We start from the raw sequence: 22,254 nt of genomic DNA, 5'->3' as shown, positions 1-22,254 counted from the left end.
CCTCCCGAGTAGCTGGGACTACAGGCATGTGCCACCATGCCCAGCTAATATTTTCTATATATATTTTTAGTTGTCCATATAATTTCCTTCTATTTTTTTTTAGTAGAGATGGGGTCTCGCTCTTGTTCAGGCTGGTCTCAAACTCCTGAGCTCAAACAATGCACCTGCCTCGGCCTCCCAGAGTGCTAGGATTACAGGCATGAGCCACTGTGCCCAGCCAAAATGCAAACTTTATCTTAACTTTTGCCCTGGTGAGCTGGGCTGCACCATGTGTGACCTTCTGCTCTCTAGCATCAAGATGTGGGTGGTGCTGGCTGTGCAGCAGGATCACCTGGGGAACTGTGCAAAAAAATAGATTGCCAAGCCATACCCTAGATCTGTGGAATCAGAATCTCCAGGGTTAAGGTCCCAATAGTCTGTCATCTCAAGTTTCAGTGTCATCTACAAGGAAATAGAATAGAAAAGAATAATCATATCTAATCGATGGGGGAAACCAGAATTGATCCTTTTCTAGTTAAACAGGAATAAACAGTAACTTTAATAAAACATCAAATATCCTTTCCCCTCTGTATATTTCAACATTGTTTAGGACACCAAGTATAATATTAGCCTACGATGGTTACAGTTTTCACATATTAAATGGCCATGTTGCTTTTCAGAATTTGGCTTTTTCAACACACATTTCAAAAATGATATTAAAAGTTTATAAATTTATTAAAATATACAAATTATAAAAATTTTATATTTGTATAAATATACATTAAAAATGAAGATATAATTTACACTGCATAAAATCCACCCAATTTAGTGTACAGTTCTCTTTTGATAAGCACATACAGTGGTGTAACCAACACCAATCAAAACATAGAACACTTCCAGCACCCCCTAACATTTCCCCATTGCACCCCCTAGTGTCAACTACTTGACCATACCTTGCAACCACTGATCTGTTTTCTGTCCTTACAGTTTTGCCTTTTCCGAAATGTCATATGGAAATCATACTTTGTGGCATCTTGTTTCATTTAGCATAGGCATTTGAATTGCATCCATCTGGTGTGTATCAGTGGTTCATTCATTTGATTGTTGAGTAAAATTCCATTCTACTCATCCATTCATTGTATGGATACGATGCAGTTTGTTCATCTATTCTCTTGTTGAGGGACATTTGAGTTGTTTTCAAGGTTAGTTATTACAAATAAAGCATTTGTGCACATGTTTTTGTGTGAACTTAAGTTTTCATTTCCCTTGAGAAAATACCTAGGAGTTGGATTGCTAAGCCATGTGGTAAGTGTGTGTTTAATTTTATAAGAAATTGCCAAGCTGTTTTCCAAAGCCGCAATACCATTCTGCATTCCCCACAGAAATATATGAGAGCTCCATGTGTTCCACGTGCACATACACACTTGGTATTTTTAGTTTTTATTTCATTTTAGTTTTTCTCAGCCATTCCATTAAGTGTGTAGTGGTATTTCATTGTTTTATTATTTGCATTTTCCTGATGGGTAATGATATTGAGCATCTTTTCATGTTTTTATTTGCCATCTGCCATCTGTAAATCTTTGGTAAAGCATCCAAATTTTATGCCCATTTTAAAAAATTGGGTTGTTTGTTTTCTTACTATAGAGTTTGAGGGATTTATATATTCTGGATACAAATCCTTTATCAGCTGTGTGATTTGCAAATATTTTGTTCCCAGTTTGTGACTTATTTTTCCATTCTCTTAACATTATCTTTCAAAGAGCAAAAGTTCTTAATTTTGATGAAGTCCAATTTTCCATTTTTTTTCTTTTAAGGATCTTGCTTTTGGTATCGTATATAAGAAATTTTTGGCTAACACAGAGTCTTTCGTTTTCTTTGTTTCCTTTTAGAAGTTTTATACTTTTAGGTTTTATAATTAGGGCTCTGATCCATTTTAAGTTAATTTTCATATATGGTTTGAAGTATGGATTGAGGTTCATTTTTGGTTTTCTGGCATACGAATGTCCAAATGTTCCATTACCACTCATTGAAAAGACTATCTTTTCTCCCATTGAATTGCCTTTACACTTTTGTCAAAATGATATTGATCACATATTTGTGGGTCTATGTCTGGGCTCTCTATTCTGTTACATTGATCTATATGTCTGGCCTTTTTTTTTTTTTTTTTTTTTTTTTTTTTGAGACGGTCTCGCTCTATTTTCTGGGCTAGAGTGCAGTGGCATAGTGGCATATGATTGTAGCTCATTGCAACCTCAAACTCCTGGGCTCAAGCAATCCTCCCTCCTTAGCTTCCTTAGTAGCTAGGACTACAGGTGTGCATCACCATGCCTCACTAATTTTTTTTATTTTTTGTAGAGATGGGATCTTTTGATGATGTTCTGGCTAGTCTTGAACTCCTGGGTTCAAGTGATCCTCCCACCTTGGCCTCCCAAAGTGCTGGGATTACAGGCATGAGCCACTGTGCCCAGCCCTGTCTGTCCTTTCTTGAATGCCACAATGTTTTGATTATTTTAGTGTTACAGTCAGTCTTGAAACCAGGTGGTGTTTGTTTTAGCTATTCTAGATCTTTGCCTTCTCATATAAATTTTAGAAACAGCTTGTTGATTTTGATTAAAGAATCGTGCTGAGTTTTTGCTTGCAATTGCATTGAATCTATACAATGGTTTGGGGAGAACTGATACCTTAACAGTATTGAAGCTTCCAATCCGTGAACATGGTATATCTATTTATTTAGATCTTCTTCAATTTCTTTCATCAGCATTTTGTAGTTTTCAGCATACAGATTTTGTATATATCAATTGATACCTCAGTATATTATGGGCTTTGGTGATAGTGTAAATGGTAATGTTTTCATTAGAAATATAATTGATTTTTGTATATTGACCTTGTATCCTACAACTTTGCTAAACTCACTTAGTTCCAGTAGCTTTTCTGCAGATTTTAGGGGGATTTTCTATATAGACAATTATGTTGACTGAGAATAGAGATGGTCTTATTTCCTTATTTACAATCTGTATACTTTTTCTTTCTTTTTTTTTTTTCTCATTTCAGTTTGAGGGAGTATTTTCTTTCTTTTCTTGTCTTATTGTACTGGCTAGGACCTCTGGTACAGTTTTGAATATGAGTGGTGAAAGTAGACATCCTCACTTTATTCTTAATTTTAGGGGGAAAGCATTTAGTCATTCACCATTGGATATAAAATTAGCTGCAGCTTTTTTGAAGATCCCATTACCAGGTTGAGAAAATTTCTTTCCATTATTAGTTTGATGATAGTTTTGATCATGAATAGATGTTAAATTTTATCAAATGTTTTCTCCATGTCTATTGAGGCAATCATATGAATTTTCTTCTTTAGTCTGTTGGTGATTTTCTTTAGTTCACTGCTGAATTACATTTATTGATTTTGGAATTTTAAACCACCTTTTCATTCCCAGGATAAAATTTATTTGGTTATGAGGCATTATCTTTTTTTTTTTTGTTGTGCTGAATTTGATTTGCTAGTATTTCATTATGTATTTTTGCATGTATGTTCATGAGGAACGTTGGTCATAGCTTTCTTTTCTTAAAATGTGTTTGTTTGGTCAGGGTAGTTCTGGCTTCATAAAATGAGTTGGGAGTATTCTCTTCTATTTTCTGGAAGAGTCTGTTTAGAATTGGTATTATTTCTTCTTAAATATTTGGTAGAATTTGCCAATGAAGCCATTGGGACCTGGACTTTAATTTGTTGGAAGGTCTTAATAAAATTTCAGTTTCTTTAATAGATATAGTGCTATTCAGGTTATCTATTTCTTCTTAAGTGATCATGAGCAGTGTGTGTCTTTTAAGGAATTGATCCATACTATCTAACTTGTAGAATTTATGGACAAAGAGCTGTTTGTCCAATATTCTTTTATTATTCTTTTTGGTTTTGTGTATTTTTTTTCTTGTTTTGGTTAGTCTGTCTAGAGATTTGTATTAATTATCTATTGCTGCATAACAAAATTACTATAATACTTAGTGGCCTAAAACAACAAACACTTAATATCTCACATTTCCTCTGGGTCAGGAATCTGAGAGTAGTTAGGTAGGTGGTTCTGATTCAGTATCTCTCATGAGGCAGCAATCAAGATGTCACCTGGGACTGTAGTCATTTAGGATGTGTCTGGAGCTGGAGGATCCAATTCCAAGCTCTCTCCTATGGCTGCTGACTGGAGGCTTCATTTCCTCCCCATGTGGGTAAGGCATAGGAGCTGGCTTCCCCAGAGGGAGTGATCCAAAAGAAGAGAGTGGAAGAGGGTCTAAGACAGAAGCCATGGTCTTTTATAACCTAATCTGGGAAGTGGAACACCAAGAAAAAAAGAAAAAAGGCACAAATTATATCACTTCTTCCATATGCTACTGGTCACACAGGCCAAGCCTCATACAATGTAGGAGGGGACTACAAAGGTTATGAGTACCAGGAGGTGGGGACCATCCAGGCTGTCATGGAATCTGGCTACTACAGGGTTTATCAATTTCATCAGTCTGTTCAAGCGACCAGCTTTAGGTTTCTTTGACATATCTCCGTTGTGTTTCTATTCTTGATTTTATTGATTTATGCTCTTATTTCCTGCCCTCTGCTTACTGTGGTTTTTTTCCTTTTCTTTTTTTTTTCTTGCTGTATTAAGCAAAGAAAGTCACAAGCTGTGGGTTTTTTTTTTCTTTTCCAGATGGATAAATCTTACCGAGAAGATGTGTATGATCTTTTCCCCATGACATTCCAGACCATTGAACTGTTTGCAGATCACCCAGGGACATGGCTGCTACACTGTCATGTGTCTGACCACATCCATGCTGGCATGGAGACAACCTACACAGTCCTCCGAAACTTAGGTACTGTTGTCTGTCAGTGATGCCAAATGATGGCACCAAGCTTCCTGTAGACCCTGACAACAAGAGGCATGACAAAAATCCAAGATACAGCCCCCAAGGAGCTCAGAGTCAAGTAAAAGAGACAGATATGTAAATACGTGACTATAATAGAGTACGGTATGTGTCAAAGCAGAGCGCAGCATACGGGGTTTAGTAGCAGCGGTAGGAGGGAATGGTTAACAGTTTGGGAATACGAGCCAGGGTTTCACAGAAGACATGATGCTCCAGATGGATCTTCATGGGTGAGCAGAAGTGGGAAAGGCGGGTGGGGTAGGAAAGCATGTGCATGGGTATGAAGTAACAGAGTGAGAATCCAAGAAAGACTGGCAGATACTGCTGGGATAAAGTCCTCGCTGGTAAAATGAAATGACTCACGATATGGAAAGAACCTCCTTCTGTCATTTATAAAACAATCAACTTGTCTTCCTTGTGCAGACAACAGGATTCCCTACTCCACCACGTCCCCTTCAGGAGGGGCGTCCCACCCGGCCACGGTGCCCTCCGATGGTAAGGATGACCTCACCCTGCATGTGAATGGGTCAACATTTCACTCTTCAAAAAAGGCAAGGGCCTGACACCTCACTTTTTTCCTTTTTTTTTTTTTTTTTAACAGAACAACCCGGCGAGGAGAATCTCTATTTCTTTGGCAAGAGTCTGGGTCCGAGAGGAGCCAAGGCAGCCTTGGTCATCCTTTTCATCATTGGACTCCTCCTCCTGATCGCCACTGTGATTCTGTCCCTCAGACTCCACTCTGCGAGGAAGCAGATGGTTTACCAGGAAGTCCAGTCCTGTGCCCTCCCCACGGATGCTCTGTGAACCGTCTGGTCTTCCTCAGAGGGAGGGGCGAGGCCCCACAGCTGGCTGGCCGGATGGCGGCCAACGGGGAAACAGGACCAAGGCATCGTTCACCAAGGAAGGTTGACACGTATCCTGGATCAGGCTTCTGATCCTCGGGAACATCATCCAAAGCAATTTGCTTTTGTTTACTTGTTTTTAAATGGGCTGTGAATAATCCTCAGGTATAAAAGACAGAAAAAGGAGCACAGGCGTGACACAGAGGTGCCAACTCTTAGTCTGTTCTTGGGATGAATTAGCTTAAGTGGGACACTCTCTGAAAGATATCTTTATATTCCATCTTTCATAGTTATTAAACAGTGCTTCCTTAGCTAACTGTCAAAGTTGCTAGATGAACAACTTCTAGAAAGAGTTACAGTGCTTCAGACATCTAACTGCAAGGGCACTGATTTTTCAACACTGTTGCATAAGATGTTTCTTGTAGTTTTTCCAGGGAAACTGTCTTTCTGAGTGTCTGGGCTTGAATCTTGAGTCTGATTCTTCATTCAGTTCATTTCAATGTCTAAGTCAGTATCTGCTGATAGAATTGGACCAAATGTATTTTTGGCGGGGGAGGGGGGTTTAACCAGTTCTGGTCTTTTCCCCTTTAATATAAATAACCTGTGCACTGATGGTTATAAAAGGCAAAGTTATAAGCTTTTAAAAAAATTGCTGCTGTGTTTATGCAAACCTGCGAAATACATCAATGTTTACAACTCACTTCATGTTATATGCTTCTACAATATGTTTCCATGGCAATGCTTGTATTTTCAAAAATCAACTAGAGAATTTGTATTTATATTTCAGACTGTGAGAGGGTTGGGATTTTAGTATAAGCTCTCACTAAGAGAGGGAAACTTTGCAGGAGGCAGGTCTGGGCTTGAATTAATTTTTTTTCCTCCTTTTTTTTTTTTTTTTTTTTTGAGACAGAGTCTCACTCTGCTGCCCAGACTAGAGTACAGTGGCATTATCATAGCTTACTGCAACCTCCAACTCCTGGACTCAAGCAATCCTCCTGCCTCAGTCTCCGGAGTGGACGGGACTACAGGTGCATGCCACCACCCCTCGTTAATTTTCCTATTTTATTTTAGAGACAGGATCTCACTCAGGCTGGTCTTGATCTCCTGACCTCAAGCTATCCTCCCACCTTGGCCTCCCAGAGTGCTAGGATTACAGGCGTCAGCATTGCACCCAGCTGGGCTTGAATCTTGAGCCTGATTTTTCATTGAGTTCAGGGGAATCTTTCCAAGTCTCCATCTTCTATGAAATAATAACGGTCTTATGTAAGAAACACCAACAGGAATTCATCAATGCAGCTGACTGGTTGGGAAGAGAAAGGATCTCTCAAAAATCCGAGATTCCATGTCTCTTAAAGACATAGCCCTTTATGGGAGGAGAAAAAGGAAAGGGTAGAAAAAGAGCCTTGGTGGCAGTAAATTATTAAATCAGCTTTGAAAATAAGTATTACAGTTTCCAAGGATCAAATGCAAAAACAAAATACTGAACAACTAAATTCAACCCATTACAAGGCAATCTACACTCTCTGTATGCATGCTTAGACATTAGGGGTAAGATTGATAAAAGCAACATTGTTTATTACTAGACGGAGAAATTGGCCAGGGCAAGATGCATGCCCCAGGATGCCAATGCCAATGTTAGATGAGTGATATTAGTACATCCACCTTAGCGGTGGATCATTTGAATGTCCAGGTGAATGACTAGGACCTAATAAATACTCTGGTGGTAGAGGGACCTTTCATACTTTCTCATCGTGGTGAGGGGAATCGGGAAATTTGATGGAAGCTATAGACTTACATAAAAGAGGATGCAAATGCTAATAGTTCTGTTCATAGTTTGCTTGAATGTCATATCAAGCAGGATACACAAACGATTTTGAATTTCAGCCTGTTAACCACTGACAATGTGATTTTGTAATACATGCTCTACAGTTTTCATATATGTGTGGGCTACATAATTTCACAATAATTATGGTAAATGCCTTATTTATTACTCACCTTTAGTAAGACAACATATTGTTTAGTTGTAAGTTCTTTCCTTTTCAGTTTATTTTTTTAATGAAAACAAAACCACAAAGTAGTTTGATTGTACCATTTCTCTTTTTAATAAAGCTTAACATAAGATGGCTATGTGCATGGTTTTCTTTTCACTCAAAATTATCTATCACTAAATGGGGGTGGGGTTTTAAAGGAGAATTCTCTTTTAAATATTTAGCCACTATGGCTATGCCTGTTATATTTGTTAGAGGAAATGAAACAACATAATATACCTCCACAAATAATATGGCTCCTCAAACATGGTTTCCTCAAATGCACCACACGCCTTAATTCTCAGCCTCGTTCCCTTGAGCAAATCAACCTTACCTGCACTTGCACACACCTTTCCCTCCTGTTACAGGGGAAGAGTGTCCCTGCTCCTAGCGGGACAGTCTTTCCACTTGACTCGACCTCATTCCTTCTTGCTGTCTCAAGGACTTCATTCCCTTGGTTATCAGTTTTCCCTGCTACATCGTTCTGTGATACCATTTGCAATGTCCACCATTAAAAACAGAAAGAAAAGATTCTCTTCCTTAACTCCATAACCCCCTCCAACCCAATTTCTCTCTTCCCTCGAGAGCAGAACATAAACAATTCTCCACACTTGTTGCTTGTACCACCTCACCCCACGCGTCCCTCAGCCCATTCCAATGGCTTCCAATCCAGTGTGCCCAGTTCCCACACCCCAACCAGCTGTTGTCAAGATTACCAACCATGATGCCATTTTCAGTGGCTTCTTCTCCATCTTTATCTTGTTCAATATCTCAGTAACAATTGACAGCTCCTTCCTTCTGGACACCTCCAGTCCCTTGGTTCTGCAAGGTGACTTCCCGCCAGCCTTCTTTCTCCATTGCTATTCCTTCCCGATCTCTTTTGCTAGCTCCTTCTCCTCCTGTCTGACTTCAATGTTAGCATGCCTCAGAAATTGATATTGGGCCTTTGCTCCCTTTTTACCCTCTGAGGGAGGGTGAATAACATCTCTGAAGATTTCGTGTCCTAATCCCTGAACCTGTGAATGTTACCTTATGGCAAAAGGGACTTTGCAGGCATGATTAAGTTAAGGATCTTAAGATAAGGAGTTTATCCTGAGTTATCCATATTGGCCCTGAATGTATCCTTAGGAAAGAGAGGCAGTGGGAGAATTTGACTATAGAAGAAGAAGGCAATGTGACAACTGAAGCAAGATGCTATGCTGCTGGCTTTGGAGATGGAGGAAGAGGCCATGAGCCAAGAAATGCAGATTGCAGTTCTAGAAGCTGGGAAAGGCAAAGGAATGGATTCTTTTCTAGACCCTCTGAAGGGAACTTGGCCTTGCTGATACTGAAACTGATTTTGGACTTCAGAGTTCCACAAGTATAAGAGAATAAACATGTGCCACCAAGTTTGTGGTAATTTGTTACTGTCTTCTCTACAGTTTATTTCGCCCATCTTCAATGGCTCTGAAAACCATCTTTATGCTAATAAATTCAATACGTGTTTCTCCAACCCTGACCTTGGGCTACAGACTCACACAAACCCTGTTCAAGCAGGGTCACTGCAGCAATCCCCTGGCCAGCCTCTCTACCACCCCTCCTGTCCCTCCCAGCTGCTATCCACACACTGCCACAGTGCTCTTCCAAATCTCATCACCTCTCTTTTCTGGTTAATACCCTTTTAATGTCTCTCAATTTCACTTTTGATAATAGCCAAACTCTATACCTTGGTCTTTAAGGCCTAGCCTGATATGGCCCATGCCTACCTCTCCAACTTCTTGAACTTTGCTCCAGACTTTACCAGTTTCTATGCCTCATGAGTTCTTTCTTGCCTCAGGGCCTTTGCACATGCTGCTTTCTATGCCTGAAATGCTTTCCCTGTGCAGAATCTCCATCCTCTTCCCTAGCTTTCCTAGTTCAGATGTGAGCCCCCCAGACTGCCCTCTCCAAAGAACATCCCTACTCTAGCCCATCTCTTCTGTTTTCCTTTGTAGCACTTATCACAGGACATAATTGTTTTATATAACTTTTAGCTTGAGTTTTGCTTGCCTCTTTGACTGGAATGCAGGCTCCTTAGAAGCAAGGACCCTGATCTGTTTGGCTCACTTGTTGCATCCCTAGCACAGTATATAAGAGTTCAGAAAATATTTCTTGAATGAATGAATATGTAAATAGAACAGGTAGTCTAGTGAGCTTGACTATTTTGACTCTGGCTATTTGGGTTGAAAAAGATCTCATACGCAAATGTCAAGGATCTCAAACAAGCAAAACAGAGTTCCAGGAGACTGGTTGTGAGGTCCACAACCCACCTTGGCTTCCTTTTAACAAATGACACTAGGGCAAGAGGTGGGAGTCGGGTGGACTTGGGAGGAGGGTTGTTATTTAATCCCTAAATGCACTTTATAAAAAAAGCAATGTCATCAAAAACATAGAAAATCTGGGAAACTCTCATGGCCAAGAGGAGCCAAGAAGACATGATGACAAAATATAATATGATAGCATTGTTTACCTAGATGGGATAAGTAGAAGGATATTGGGGGGAAATTAAGAAAATCTGAATAAACTACAGACTTTAATTAACGATATTGGCTCATTTATTGTAACAAACGTACCATACTAATGTAGGATGTTAATAACAGGGAACCCAGGTACCAGAATAAGGGGGGTACATGGGAACTCTGTACCATCTGCTCAATTTTTCTGTTAATCTAAAACTAAAGTTAAGATTAAAATTAAATTCTATTTTTTAAGAAAGCAATGTTATCCATACTCTCGTTTGACATGTTAAACTCCCGAGATTGGTAATGACAGCTGTCAAATGCTAAGTGCCCGGGATGTGGTGAGCACTGTTATATATTACCACATTTAATCTTCAGAACAACCTAATGAGTTGGAAGCATTACCCTTTTTGGAGAGTAAGGAAATTAAGGCTTAGAGATTTCCAGTGACATATCCTTGGTCATATAGCAAGTAAGTGGCAAATCCAGGAGCTGAACCCAAGGTCTTGTCTTCTCATTGCTTCCCAAAGAACGTTGGCACAAGTCAGATTGCTTCATTTGATTTCTGCAGTGGGAAAAATGGCTCCCTTAACTTCCACGCCCTTCTGTGCCACTCATCTCTGTCCTCAAGGCCATGGCACCAGTTTGGGGTGTTGTTACTTCTCATGTGTAAAATTTTGAGAGCCTCTTCTTACCTGGCCTCTCCTCCATTGTGCATTCCAATCCATTCTACACGTGGCTGGCAGATTAACCATTTTAAAGAACACCACCATCCATATTCCTCCCCTCCAAAAACTCCCTAACGCCTACTGAAAAAAAGCCCACACTACCTCCTCTGGTCCCAACCTTTTCATCTCTGATTCCTTCCCTTTCACCAGCCCTACACTAGTGTCAGGTGGCTCTACTTCCTACTTCCCAACAAGTTCTGTGTCTTGCTTCTATTTTACATTCAGCAAAAGAGGAAAGACTTCATATTGAATGTAAAATATTGCCAGGACTGAGGGCAATTTACACAATTGCTGAGATTCAATCCAGATCTTCAGAAGACTTGATATGTCATGAAAAACCAGACATGCAACCCACCATCACACGAGACAGAATGAGATAATGTTATATGTTCCTGGAAAGGGAGACACAGTGACTGTCTTAGCCAAGGTGGGAGGATTAGTCAGGGTTCCTGGATGGGCCTGGATTCAGGTTCTTACTGGGATGGCGGGGGAAAGCGCTAATTGAAGCCTGAGACCTTGTCACACTCAGCGACCGCCACAGTCCCCGCGCTCCCTCGCACGCAGAGCGCCTGGAAAAGTCCAGCGCTCCCCCTGCAGCACGCTCTCTGTCTACACTGCTCGATTGGCCTTTTACGGCACCCATTGTTCTTTATTCCCCTCCACAGGAGTCGTTTGCAGAAATGATTTCAAACACCCCAGGTACGAGGAAGTGGGGAGAATGAGGAAGGGAAGGACGCGATAATCTTTAGAGGTGTCGCTCGCGGGGGACGATCCCTTTCCTAGGGCGGGCCCGCGGGGTGCGGGACGCAGCCGCGCCCACCCCGCCCCGCGACGCCGCGTCTTCCGGAAACTCCACGCCCCCGGGTTCTCGGTTTCCCCGGATGGTTCCGGAAGAGCGCTGCGGAGCCGGCTGAAAGCGCACGGCCCGGCGGCAGCTTTAGCAGTTGGGGCGGCGCGGAGGGGCCGGGCGAGGGGCGCGCTTTGTTCTGCGGTTGGCTCTGGCTCCCGTGGGCGCGCCGGAGAAGCGCGGAGCCCGGTGTCGCGCGCGCCCCGGGAACCCGCGCTGGCTGTGCGCGCGGGGGCGGGACCGCAGCACCGGGAGCGCCTGGGTCCCAGCCCCGCCGGTGGAGGCCGCGAGCGCGAGAGCTCGTGCGCCCGGTGCAGCCCCGAGCTCCGCCTGGCCGGGCGCCGAGCGCCGGCAGCTGCGTGCGGCTCCGGGGGGGGTCGCTGGGAGCCCGAGGCGCCGAGACACAAAGGCAGGCGAGATGCGGGAGCAGCTGAAGCGCGGGCAAAGGGAAAGCGAAAGCCGGGCTCCCCTGCGGTGACGGGGTGAAGGCGCCGCGCTGCCATCCCGACGCCCGTAGTACCTGGGCCTGTCCTCGCGGGCCTGCCTGGCCGAGCCCGGCGCGCCGCAGCCATGGCCATCGCCCACCTGGCCACGGAGTACGTATTCTCCGACTTCTTGCTGAAGGAGCCGGCGGAGCCCAAGTTCAAGGGGCTGCGGCTGGAGCTGGCCGTGGACAAGATGGTCACATGTATCGCTGTGGGGCTGCCCTTACTGCTCATCTCGCTGGCCTTTGCGCAGGAGATCTCAATTGGTGAGGCCCGGGGGCCGGAGGGCGGGCCGGGCTGGGCCAGCGTTATCGGGGTCTACCCGGGGCTGGTGAGCTGGGCTTTTCCTGCGTACAGGCCTGAATCCCGGCACGCCCCTCGTGCTGCTCGCAGCTGCGATGGGCGTGAATGTTGGGAAGAAAGGTGGCCCCAGTTTTATGCTCCAAAGCATTCTTTGCCCGCCTTTGTCATCTGTACCCCTGTCGACTCTGTGGGCATCCCCACTCCTCAGTTCCTGTTCCCGGGGCCCCGCTGATCGGACTGTGGCTTAGAGTTCACAGCCCACCCTTATGACTGGCGCCCTTGCCACCAGATTTGCCAAGAACAGCTGTGCCACCTCTTTTCACCCTGACCCTCACATATTTGTGCAGCCACTTAAAATTTTGTAGCAGAGAAGTTCCTGAGTAGCTCAGTGGAGGATGTGAAGACAAGTGCTCCATGAAAAATGTATTCCCCTTTTGCTGTCTTAACATTTAATTGGAATTTACTGAGACTTTAGCTCCGCAGGGTTGTGAATGATAGGAAATATCTGCCCTTGGCAGGTATTATTAGATCCTCCACTCTAAGGGGCGCCTTACTGTGAATGTGAGATGAGGGAGTCCCCTTCATGCAAATCTCATTTGATCTTAAAAGACTTCTGTGAGATTTGAAAGTCTGGTGGTTTGGGCAGGATCGCGTGGCTAAGTGGCTGGTCTTCCTCATCAGCTGTTCAGACTTTCAGCACAGGAGGGAGTATATGAATTAACAGGAAGGTAGTGTGGGAGGGTAAAAGACAGTTTTGGGGCAGGCAGGGGTCGCAGAAGAGAAAGAAGAGGCCAGTGGAACTGGACCTTGGGAAAACTTAATGTCAGACGGTGGATGGGAATTGGATAAGCAGAAATGAAACCTTTGTTGAGATTCTGAGAAGGCAGAGAATGCTACATATTCCGGGAAGGGGAGACACAGTGACTGTCTTAGCCAAGAGGGGAGGATTAGTCAGGGTTTCTGGGATGTGAGAGTGAATATGGGCCTAGGTCAGGTTAGGACAGAAGAGCACATACTGATGGTTTCAGAACTGTGAAGTTAATGTTTGAGCAGACTGATTGAAAACAACAGCACTTAATAAATACTAGTCTAATTGCGGCAGGAGGGTTCTGTGAAGGATGGGGGAGGATGGAGCCGGGAAGGCCGGGTGCCAAGAGGAGGGGCATCAGGTGAAGTCTTTTGCATGGGTGGTGTGAAGGGTGTAAGGGAAGAATGGGTTATTTCTGAGAGATCAAAGAGTAATAGGCAGCACTTGGGTACCTAGTTTTGGGGCAGGCGGGGATGGGAGAAGAGGAAGGCCATGAAGGGCAGAGACTGACCGAACTTGTTGCCAAGGTTGTGTGTCTGGGATGGTAGAGAATGGTGATACGGTGTTCGTGGGAATAGTGAAGTTGAGGGAAGAGTTGGTTAGAAAAGGGTGACGAGTTTGATTTTGTAATCTGCAGCATTAAGTTCAATTTGGCAGGAGGTTGCCTAATTCACTGTGGAAAATAAAGTTTCAGTTTCCTTGGTCTTTGGGCCGGCATAGTCATGGGGGTTTTTCTTTTCCCTTTCAGATGACAGTGAATTGAGACTTCCAGCTGAAAGGGAAACCACCAAATAGCATGGGTGCTGGAGATAATCTCTCCCTTCAGTCAATTTCTCCTTGAGTACCAGCTGTGTTCTGAACCCAGGGCCAGGCACCAAAGACCCAGGAATAAATGAGGCATGGTCCATGTCCTCGGGGAGCAGACCTTGGGTACCTGGTGGGGACGGAGAGCCAGGAGGGAAGAGTTGGTCATCCTCCGTGTCCAAGCTCCACCTCTAGCCCATGTGCTAGAGGGCTTCTAAGGCACATGCATGTGTAGTGCATTAGGTACACCCAAAATGATGGGCTTGAGAGGCATTTTTTGAGGGGGTTGCCCATGCCGTGTGCATAGCACTGCTGTGCCTTGGGGGAGGATGTGAAAGGCTTTGAGATGGGGTCTTCTGCCTGCCCCGTGGAAGTTTACTACCCAGCCGGGCATTAGAATAGACCGGTTAGCAAGTAACATCTTTCAGCCGTGTGTGATTTGGGGACCAGACAGGTATTGACCTCTGAGCTCCAGGCCAGTGAAGGTTGGCAGGCACTTGGATGAGAGCTGTCGAGCAGACTCCCATGTCTTGTAAAGTGCTTCAGGAGTTCCCAGGGGAGGACAAGCATGTGGATGAAGCCAACAGGACCAGGGAAGACCCATCAGATTGAGCACACGTTTAGCCAAAACCAGCGGAAGGGCTTTAGAGAGGAGGGGAGAGGTACATAGATTAACACATGGAATTGGTACAGTAAGGTCATGTCACGCAGCATTTAATTTTGTTCAGTTTAGCTGTATGCACTCCACCAAAAACAAAACAGACCAAAAAAGAACAACAACAAAGAGAGAGTGGCGTAATTTAGATGGAGCCAGCGTGTTGCCCACCACATTGATCAGTGAGCACAGGCCCCAGTAGGAGTGTGTGATAGGGCCTGCCCACTTTAAAGCATGGCTTCATCCTCCCTCTCTTGATGATTACTCCCTCCTTCTCTGGTGCCTGGAATATTCTTTCATTGTCGTACTTTACATAATGCAATATAACCTGTCCATGTGGCTGCCTCACCTGCAAGATACTTGTTGATCCCTGGAAGCTGGTGTCTTGCATGGCACATTGAAGCCACTCTGTAAACATTTGTTGAGTGAATGAGAGGTGGTAGCTTTTGGCATCATCAGGCATTTATTGAGCTTGGTGTTCATGGTGCTGTTCCTTGGCACTGGGGTGTCAGACACATGTAAGACATAGACTCTGCCCCTTGGAAGCACGATTTAGCAGAGCAGTTGAGCATGTAGCCCTCCTAATGCAGAATTCATGGAATCTGAGCATGTGAGGTGTGTACTAAAGCCTGGGGTAGCGGGAAGGCAGAGGAGGGGATTAGACCAGAGGAGGGTTTGAGTTCAGCTCTGAGGCAGGGTTCCAAGTGTGTGGAGCTGTGTAGGCTGAGGCAGGGAAGTGTGAGACAACAGGAGTGTTAGGGCCACAGTCCCATAGAGAGGTGGGAGTTGAAGTCAGTGTACAGCAGTTCCATATAAAAGAGAGCACAGCAGGTCTCATTGTTTTCCTGTTTGTATTGGGGTGTGTATGTATAAAACTATTACAGAGACGAGAAAATCAACTTTAATGATTACACCTATCAATTTTTTTCTTTTCCACTTGTATTGATAAAGTAGTATATAAAAAAATTCATCAATTGTGATATAAAATTCTCTTAAGCATAAAATTTTATTCTCTCGTTATTTTCTGGAAACTAAATTTTCTATCAACTGGTATTTTATAAACTAGGATTCAAATTGTAACTGGCAATTTTTGCCTTAAACATTTTTATTTTAAAGAAAATCCAATAAATCAAAAAATAGGTATGGATCGATTTATAGATTTAAGAGAGGGTTCTCTGTGTGTTGCAGGTTAGAGAGAGAAGGTCCTCGTGATAAAGCATACTTGGCTTCACATTAAAGGCTTTACCTTAGTCTTTGGCCTGTTTTCTCATGAGTTTCGTCCACTGGGCTCCCTCTCAGACAAGAGGGACAGAACTTGCCCAGGCCACAGAGACCCACTGGCATGGCAGTGAGCGGACTTTGATCAAGCCCTGCTGGGTGCCAGCATGGTGGCTACAGGTAAAGCGTCACTCCTGGAGGGTTCTGGCTCCTCCCCTCCCACAGCACCTCACACAGGCGCAGCGTGGTGGGGGCTGGTGTGGGGCTGCCTGGGTTGGTGGGGATTGTGTTGGGGACAGAGAGCAGAAGGGACTGTGCCTTGCTCATTCGCCAGACCTTGCTCTGCCTACCCATGGCTGTGGGTCATCGCAGAAGTGATGTGGTCCAGAGGGGCAGAACAGGGCTGGTGCCATGGTCAAGGTGAAGGGCAACTTTGGTAGCCTTTGCAGTAGTCAGTAGTTTGGGGCCACAGCTGCTTATGGGTCCTGACGTGCCCTGTGACAGTGAGAATTACAAGCAGAAACTCTCTTGAAGGAGTCGCAAGGAGACTCGCTTAACTTCTGACTTATGCCTGGGAGCATTTTGAAAGCTTCTGGACAGTGTGCCAAGGGTTGAATATACGAACTAAAGTGTGCACCTGTTCTGCTTAGGCCTGATACTTCCACTCAGCCTTCCCAAAGTACTGCAGGCCTGGCCCCCCGGGAGGGTGAGATTTAGTTGGCAGGGGGAAAATTACACATAACTGGCACACAGCAGAAGGCAGTTTAAATTTAATTATAAGCTCAGATTATATTGCAAGTGCCTCAGATTGCCTTTTGTGGTATTTTTGTGGCGAGGAAGAGTCTGTTCAAAGTGCCAGTGACTTTGAGCTGGAAGGACTCTGTGCTGTGGGAGCCAGAGAAGGGAGAACCAGCGCGGGCTGTTTTACCAGCCCTCACGTCTCCTTCCTCGTGCCTTGCATCGCCACGTCTTGCGCACAAAATGCTCAGCAGCAATTTAGTGAAGGAAACGCCAGAGCACATTAGAGAACTCTCCTGGGTCCCCTCCCAGCGCCCCAGGAATGGCTGGGCTGAGGGAAAGGAGGGGACATTCCAGGTCCTGAAGTCAGTAAAACTACAGAGAAAAATCTCCAAATTTAACATTCTATTTAGGAAGCAAGAATTACAATTTGGGACGTACACACAGACTGGTCTTTGGTATGTCCAAAGAACAAAGAGAAGGTTAGGAGATTTATTAGAGAAATGTTACATATTGTTTTGAAAGAAAGCTCATTGGCACTAGAGCAGCTTTTGGGAGCCGGCAGGCTGTGGTTGGTGAGTGACGGTGGTGGGTAAAACTAGTCTTAGAGTCCCAGCAGCTCATTTCAGCAGCTACTAGTTAAACTTGATCTTAGGGTTATAGTAGACCAGTTCAGGAGCTGGGCTTGTGGAAAAATTTAATTCCTAGAGCAGGTGCTTTGTGACCTGAATGCTTTTTCCCCTGGCCCCTGAACTCTGATTTAGTCGGGTATGATAAGAATGGCCCATTTGTCCCAGTCACTTGGAAGTGCTTTCCCTGAGTGTCATTTGACGATACAGGTGCCATTCTGGGTCAGGCCAGTCTCGGTTCCCTCCTGGACGTTTGCCTCTGATAATAGCAGTAAAGGGTGCTCATCATTGTGTGCGGGAGGTGTGTCGCCCCACTGGAATTATACACTCAGGTTATACTGCAAGGACCTCAGATTCCCTTTTGTGGTTATTTTTGTGGCGAGGAGGAGTCTGTGTTCAAAGTGCCAATGGGCTGTATTGTGGCAGAAGGATCAGTATCATTCTGTTTGGCTTGGACAGCACATGGTGTCTCCTCTGCGAGACAGAGTCCTGTGCCACAGAAGGCCCCCTCGTCGCTAACACATCTGTTCCCAAATGCCGCTAGAGGTGCCGCACATTTTACTGGCAGGAAGGGAGAGAGGTAGGTTTAGAAAATAACTGGGTAACAGCTTGGTGTAGAATACAAGCGTGATTGCTCAAAATGACCTTTAAGCTCTGAAATTCTAGGAGCATTCATCTAAGCTGTTGAAGAAATGAATTCCTTAAGTGTGTTACCGTTATGGACTGAATGTTTGTGTCTCCCTTCCCAATTCATATGTTGAAGCCCTAATCCCCAGTGTGAGGATATGTGGAGATGGAGCCTTTGGGAGGTAATTAGGTTTAGATGAAGTCATGAGGGTGGGGCCTTCATGATGGGATTAGTGCCCTTGTCAGAAGAGGGAGAGGGAGAGAAGGAGGAAGGGGGGCAGGGGAGAGAGACAGAGATCGAAATCTCCACAAGGAAAAGCATGTGAGCACACAGGGAGAAGGTGGCCATCTGCAAACCAGGAATAGAACTCTCACTGTACACCCATCTGCTGGCACCTTGATCTGGCACTTCCAGACTCCAGAACTGTTGGGAAAATAAATGTTTCTTGTTTAAACCACCCAGTCTGTGGTATTTTCTTATAGCATTCCAAGTAGGCCAAGACAAAGCTTTCAACAGACCAGACTAGACGTGGAACTCGTGTTCTTGGGGTCTTTCGACAGGGTCTGCTGTACCCTGGGCTTAGGGCTGTAGAGAGTCTGGTGCCTCAGGTGCTGGTTTGATTCTCTGGTACCCTAACTTGGCATGTAGCTCCTGGGAGAGAAAAGCCCCCATCTCCTGCCAGGATATTTCTTGCCCTGAACCTGGCAGGCTGGACCAGATGGGGAGCAAGGGGCAGCCAGTAGACCCCTGGGGAAAGGGTGTCTGGGCTGCCAGAGACCCTGCCTCCCTTCCACTGGGCAACCAGAGTTCTGGGCAAAGAGGGACTTAGTCCTTACAAGTTATCTCTGCTCTTTTGCTGTCATTACAGGGCAGGCATTGGGCTACCTCTAGTGAGCCAAAGGACAGATATAACTGCAGCTGCTTCCAATACCATTTGTTTGCAATTCCCCTTTCGCTTCCTGGAACTGAGTCAGCGACTGGGTGGCCTAAGTCATCTGCTCTGTTGTGGCTGAATTTAGGTGCAACTTTGGGAATATCTTCAGGCTGCTTTTTGGCATGTACCAGCTGGCAGAGCAAACTGATGCTTTTAAAGGGTGTCTATGAGAGTGGGCCAGTATTTAGGGTCTCATGGCATAGGTCCCATAACAGCACATCTTCAACTGGCACTTACCACCAAAGAGCCCAGAGAGACTCCTACCCCTTGCAGAAGGATGCATGCTGTGCAGAGAGGCAACTGTTGCATACTTGTTTTATTTTGTTGATGTTTTTGTTGTTTTTCTTGTACAGGTGGTACCCAAATACGTTCTCATGGGGAAGGATTCATAAACCTTCACCATGTGCTAGAGGTAACCACCTAGGGCACTTTGCTCAGCCTTATTGTCCCTTTTCTCTGCTTTAATAGAGCATGTGTACATTAGATTTTTTAAAAAAACAAATTGAGTCATACCATGGTGGTTTGCTTTTTCCCCCACTTAGTATATTTGGAGAGCTTTCTGTGTCAGTACATAGACGTCACCTCACTGTTTTATAATAGGCAGAACAGTATTCCATAGTGTAGAATATTCTTAGCATAATTCATCTAAACAGTCCCCTAGAGACAGATATTTACATTCTTTCAAAATTTCTACTCTCACGTAAACCTTGTTTGTATATCAATCTTTGTAAATATTTCCCTCCTGCCAACATTGAAAGGAAAGTAGAAGAGAACAGTATCAGTTTCTAGAAAGAGGAAATGGTTTTCCAGGATAGTTTTGTATTCCCGAGTTCCTATTTCAAATAAGTAGGAAAAAACTCTGCCTTGCACATGGTCCAACTCTAACTCCCTCTAGATGTGACTGTCAGAAGTTTGGAAGAGACACTTTGCTATGCTCCTGGTTTTGAGAAAGAAATGGCCTCTTTCAGGGGTAAAATTACAACTTTAAGCTAGACTTCCTGATACTGTGTTTTTGTAACCCACTTTAAGTTTCGTTCCTAAAATTTACCACAAGTTGAGTTAGGTAATTACTTGTATAATTATTTGTTGAATCCCCACCAGACTGTAAGTTCACTGAGGGCAGGGACCATCTGTCCTTAAAACTTGATACATTGTAGGCATTCAATAAAGTGTGTGTAAATGAACAGGGGTGTCAGGAGGGTTTTAGTGTTTTTGGATTCTCATTGTTATTACATTGTCTCCAAAATGGGATTTTGTGCAGTCTTGAGTGTTAACTCTCCATAAAAAAAAAAAAATTTGGAAACTGTGTATAATGTCACTGGAGCTCACTAGAAAACAGTAATAGAACAAGAAATATGAAGTGACAGATAAGAAAACATTTAGTAGTGATGAGAGCAATTAAAAAATATACTACAACAGATCCAAATTGCATTTGTTCCCTTTCAATACACAGTGTGTTCTGACTTTAAGAGACCCAGTGAATTAGAGGATCCATATTTATTAATAATTATTTACTGTCCCCTATCTTTATCCCCACCCCACCCCATCTCCCACCCCCTAAAAAGGAAGAAAAGAAAATGAGGCTATTGCTGTGGGGGGAAAAAAACCAAAAACCTATTATTTCAAAATAGGTGAAACTCCCAACCCCTAGCAAAAACAGAAAGTAAATCTTTGGACCTTTGCAGAATCTAGGTTTGATTTAGCAACATTGTTTTTTAAAGACCATGCAAACACTGTCCTTCTGTAGCTGATTGCTTCCTCGAATTGCTTTCTTACCAAACCCCTAATGGAGGCAGTGAGTTTGGCCCAAAGTGGAGAAGGGGAGGCAGTTTTAGAGCATTGTGCCCTGGCTGAGCTGGGCAGCTCTGGGCGAGGGAGGCTTTCTGAGGACAGCAGGGAGACCTTAGTTGCCAGGGGAGAAGGGCACCTAAAGAGAGTCTGTGGTCTGCCTGATACCAGGGCACACTTGGTTGTGTCGGGGGTGGAAGGTGTTGGGGGGGGGGTGGTGATGGGGAGGGGATTCTTATTTATTATCCATTCTCTCTAAAGCCTGCACTCCTTTTTCATTATAAGTATTTATATATGCATATAGTTATCTGATTGTAAAGATAAGGCTTGCTGTAGAAAATATGGAAAATATAGAAGAGAAAATAGTAGTAAATCTACCTCCAGGGGTAACTACAGCTCTATCTTGGTGTATTTTCCCCCAGGCTTTTTTATATATAAACACCAAACACTAAATCAGGGGCATGTTACTCACAACCTAAAATAAGTGACTGAGGCAAAGATCTCAATCATTGGAGATTTATTAAGCCAAAGTTGTGGATGCCTGGGAAAAAAACAAACCACAGAAAAATCTTTGGCTGTTTTTTTGAAGGGGAATTTGGAAGTTTTAGTATTTAACAGGAGTAGAGCATACAGAAAGAAAAAAAAAAAAAAGCAAGGAGTGGGTGGGTAGTGAGACAATTGGTTACATTCTTGTGAAACCCAGGAAATCATAAGATAAGTCAAATGTTAGAGGAGAAAAAGGGAATAAAGGAAGCATTAATTATGTAGATGTCCCTGGGTGGGTGGAAGGATGTTTGATCCTGTCTTGTCCCTGCTCTGCACCTGGGAAGATAAACTTGTAATTCATTATTAATGTAGAATTGAACAGACTTTAGTTTTAGAAGCTGAACTTAGCCCACAGACCTAAAATTGCCGTTTGTATGTCCCTGCTTATAAGAGGCCAGCAAGAAATTTCCTTCGTGAATGATCTGTGGGGCCAGTCCTTCATAGGTATCTGAGGCCTTTACTTTCCATTTTGCATAAGGAGTTGGGGGAGTGGTCCTGAAATTTTTATTTTCTTTTATATTACCGTGTTCTTAAATCTTTGTAAACTTGATTTTTGTTGGCTATAATGTGGAATATTGTACAAGTGTATCAAAATTTAAGCATTTCACAGTGTTTTGCTAATATAAATAGTATTGTGAAGAACACTCCTGAACATAAATCTCTTCTCTCTGCAGATCTCAGTATTTCAACAGATTGTGGAAGTCTAATTACAATTTCAGGGTATCATTTTCTGGACTTGTGATTCATATGGTTAGATTGCCCTCTGGATGCTCAGTGGACACTTCTACCTGCAGCTAGGAAAGTGCCCATCCCCATAGCTGGCAGCAGTTAGCTGATTATTTTTGACAGTTTAATAGATGAATAAAGGTATGCCATTGTTTTAAATCACATTTATTCAGTTACAGCGTTGAATGTT

The 22,254-nt window shown here is 43.8% G+C and overlaps 2 protein-coding genes across 2 annotated transcripts in view; both read left to right on the top strand.

The window, feature by feature from the left end:
* Nucleotides 1-5,685, top strand: part of HEPHL1 (hephaestin like 1) — a 63,586-nt gene extending 57,901 nt beyond the window's left edge. Inside the window, exons 18-20 of the mRNA XM_069469061.1 lie at nt 4,668-4,830; nt 5,305-5,376; nt 5,483-5,685. Of these exons, the coding sequence (XP_069325162.1) occupies nt 4,668-4,830; nt 5,305-5,376; nt 5,483-5,685 (438 nt within the window). The remainder of the gene's footprint in view (nt 1-4,667; nt 4,831-5,304; nt 5,377-5,482) is intronic.
* A 6,687-nt stretch (nt 5,686-12,372) lies between these two features.
* The window catches only part of PANX1 (pannexin 1), a 44,295-nt gene continuing 34,413 nt past the window's right edge, over nt 12,373-22,254 (top strand). Inside the window, exon 1 of the mRNA XM_069469060.1 lies at nt 12,373-12,553. Coding sequence (XP_069325161.1) covers nt 12,373-12,553 — 181 coding nt within the window. The remainder of the gene's footprint in view (nt 12,554-22,254) is intronic.

This window comes from Eulemur rufifrons, chromosome 6, assembly GCF_041146395.1.
Source record: "Eulemur rufifrons isolate Redbay chromosome 6, OSU_ERuf_1, whole genome shotgun sequence".
NCBI lineage: Eukaryota > Metazoa > Chordata > Mammalia > Primates > Lemuridae > Eulemur > Eulemur rufifrons.
Note: the sequence above shows the minus strand (reverse complement) of the source record. Positions and strands in the feature narration are given on the sequence as shown.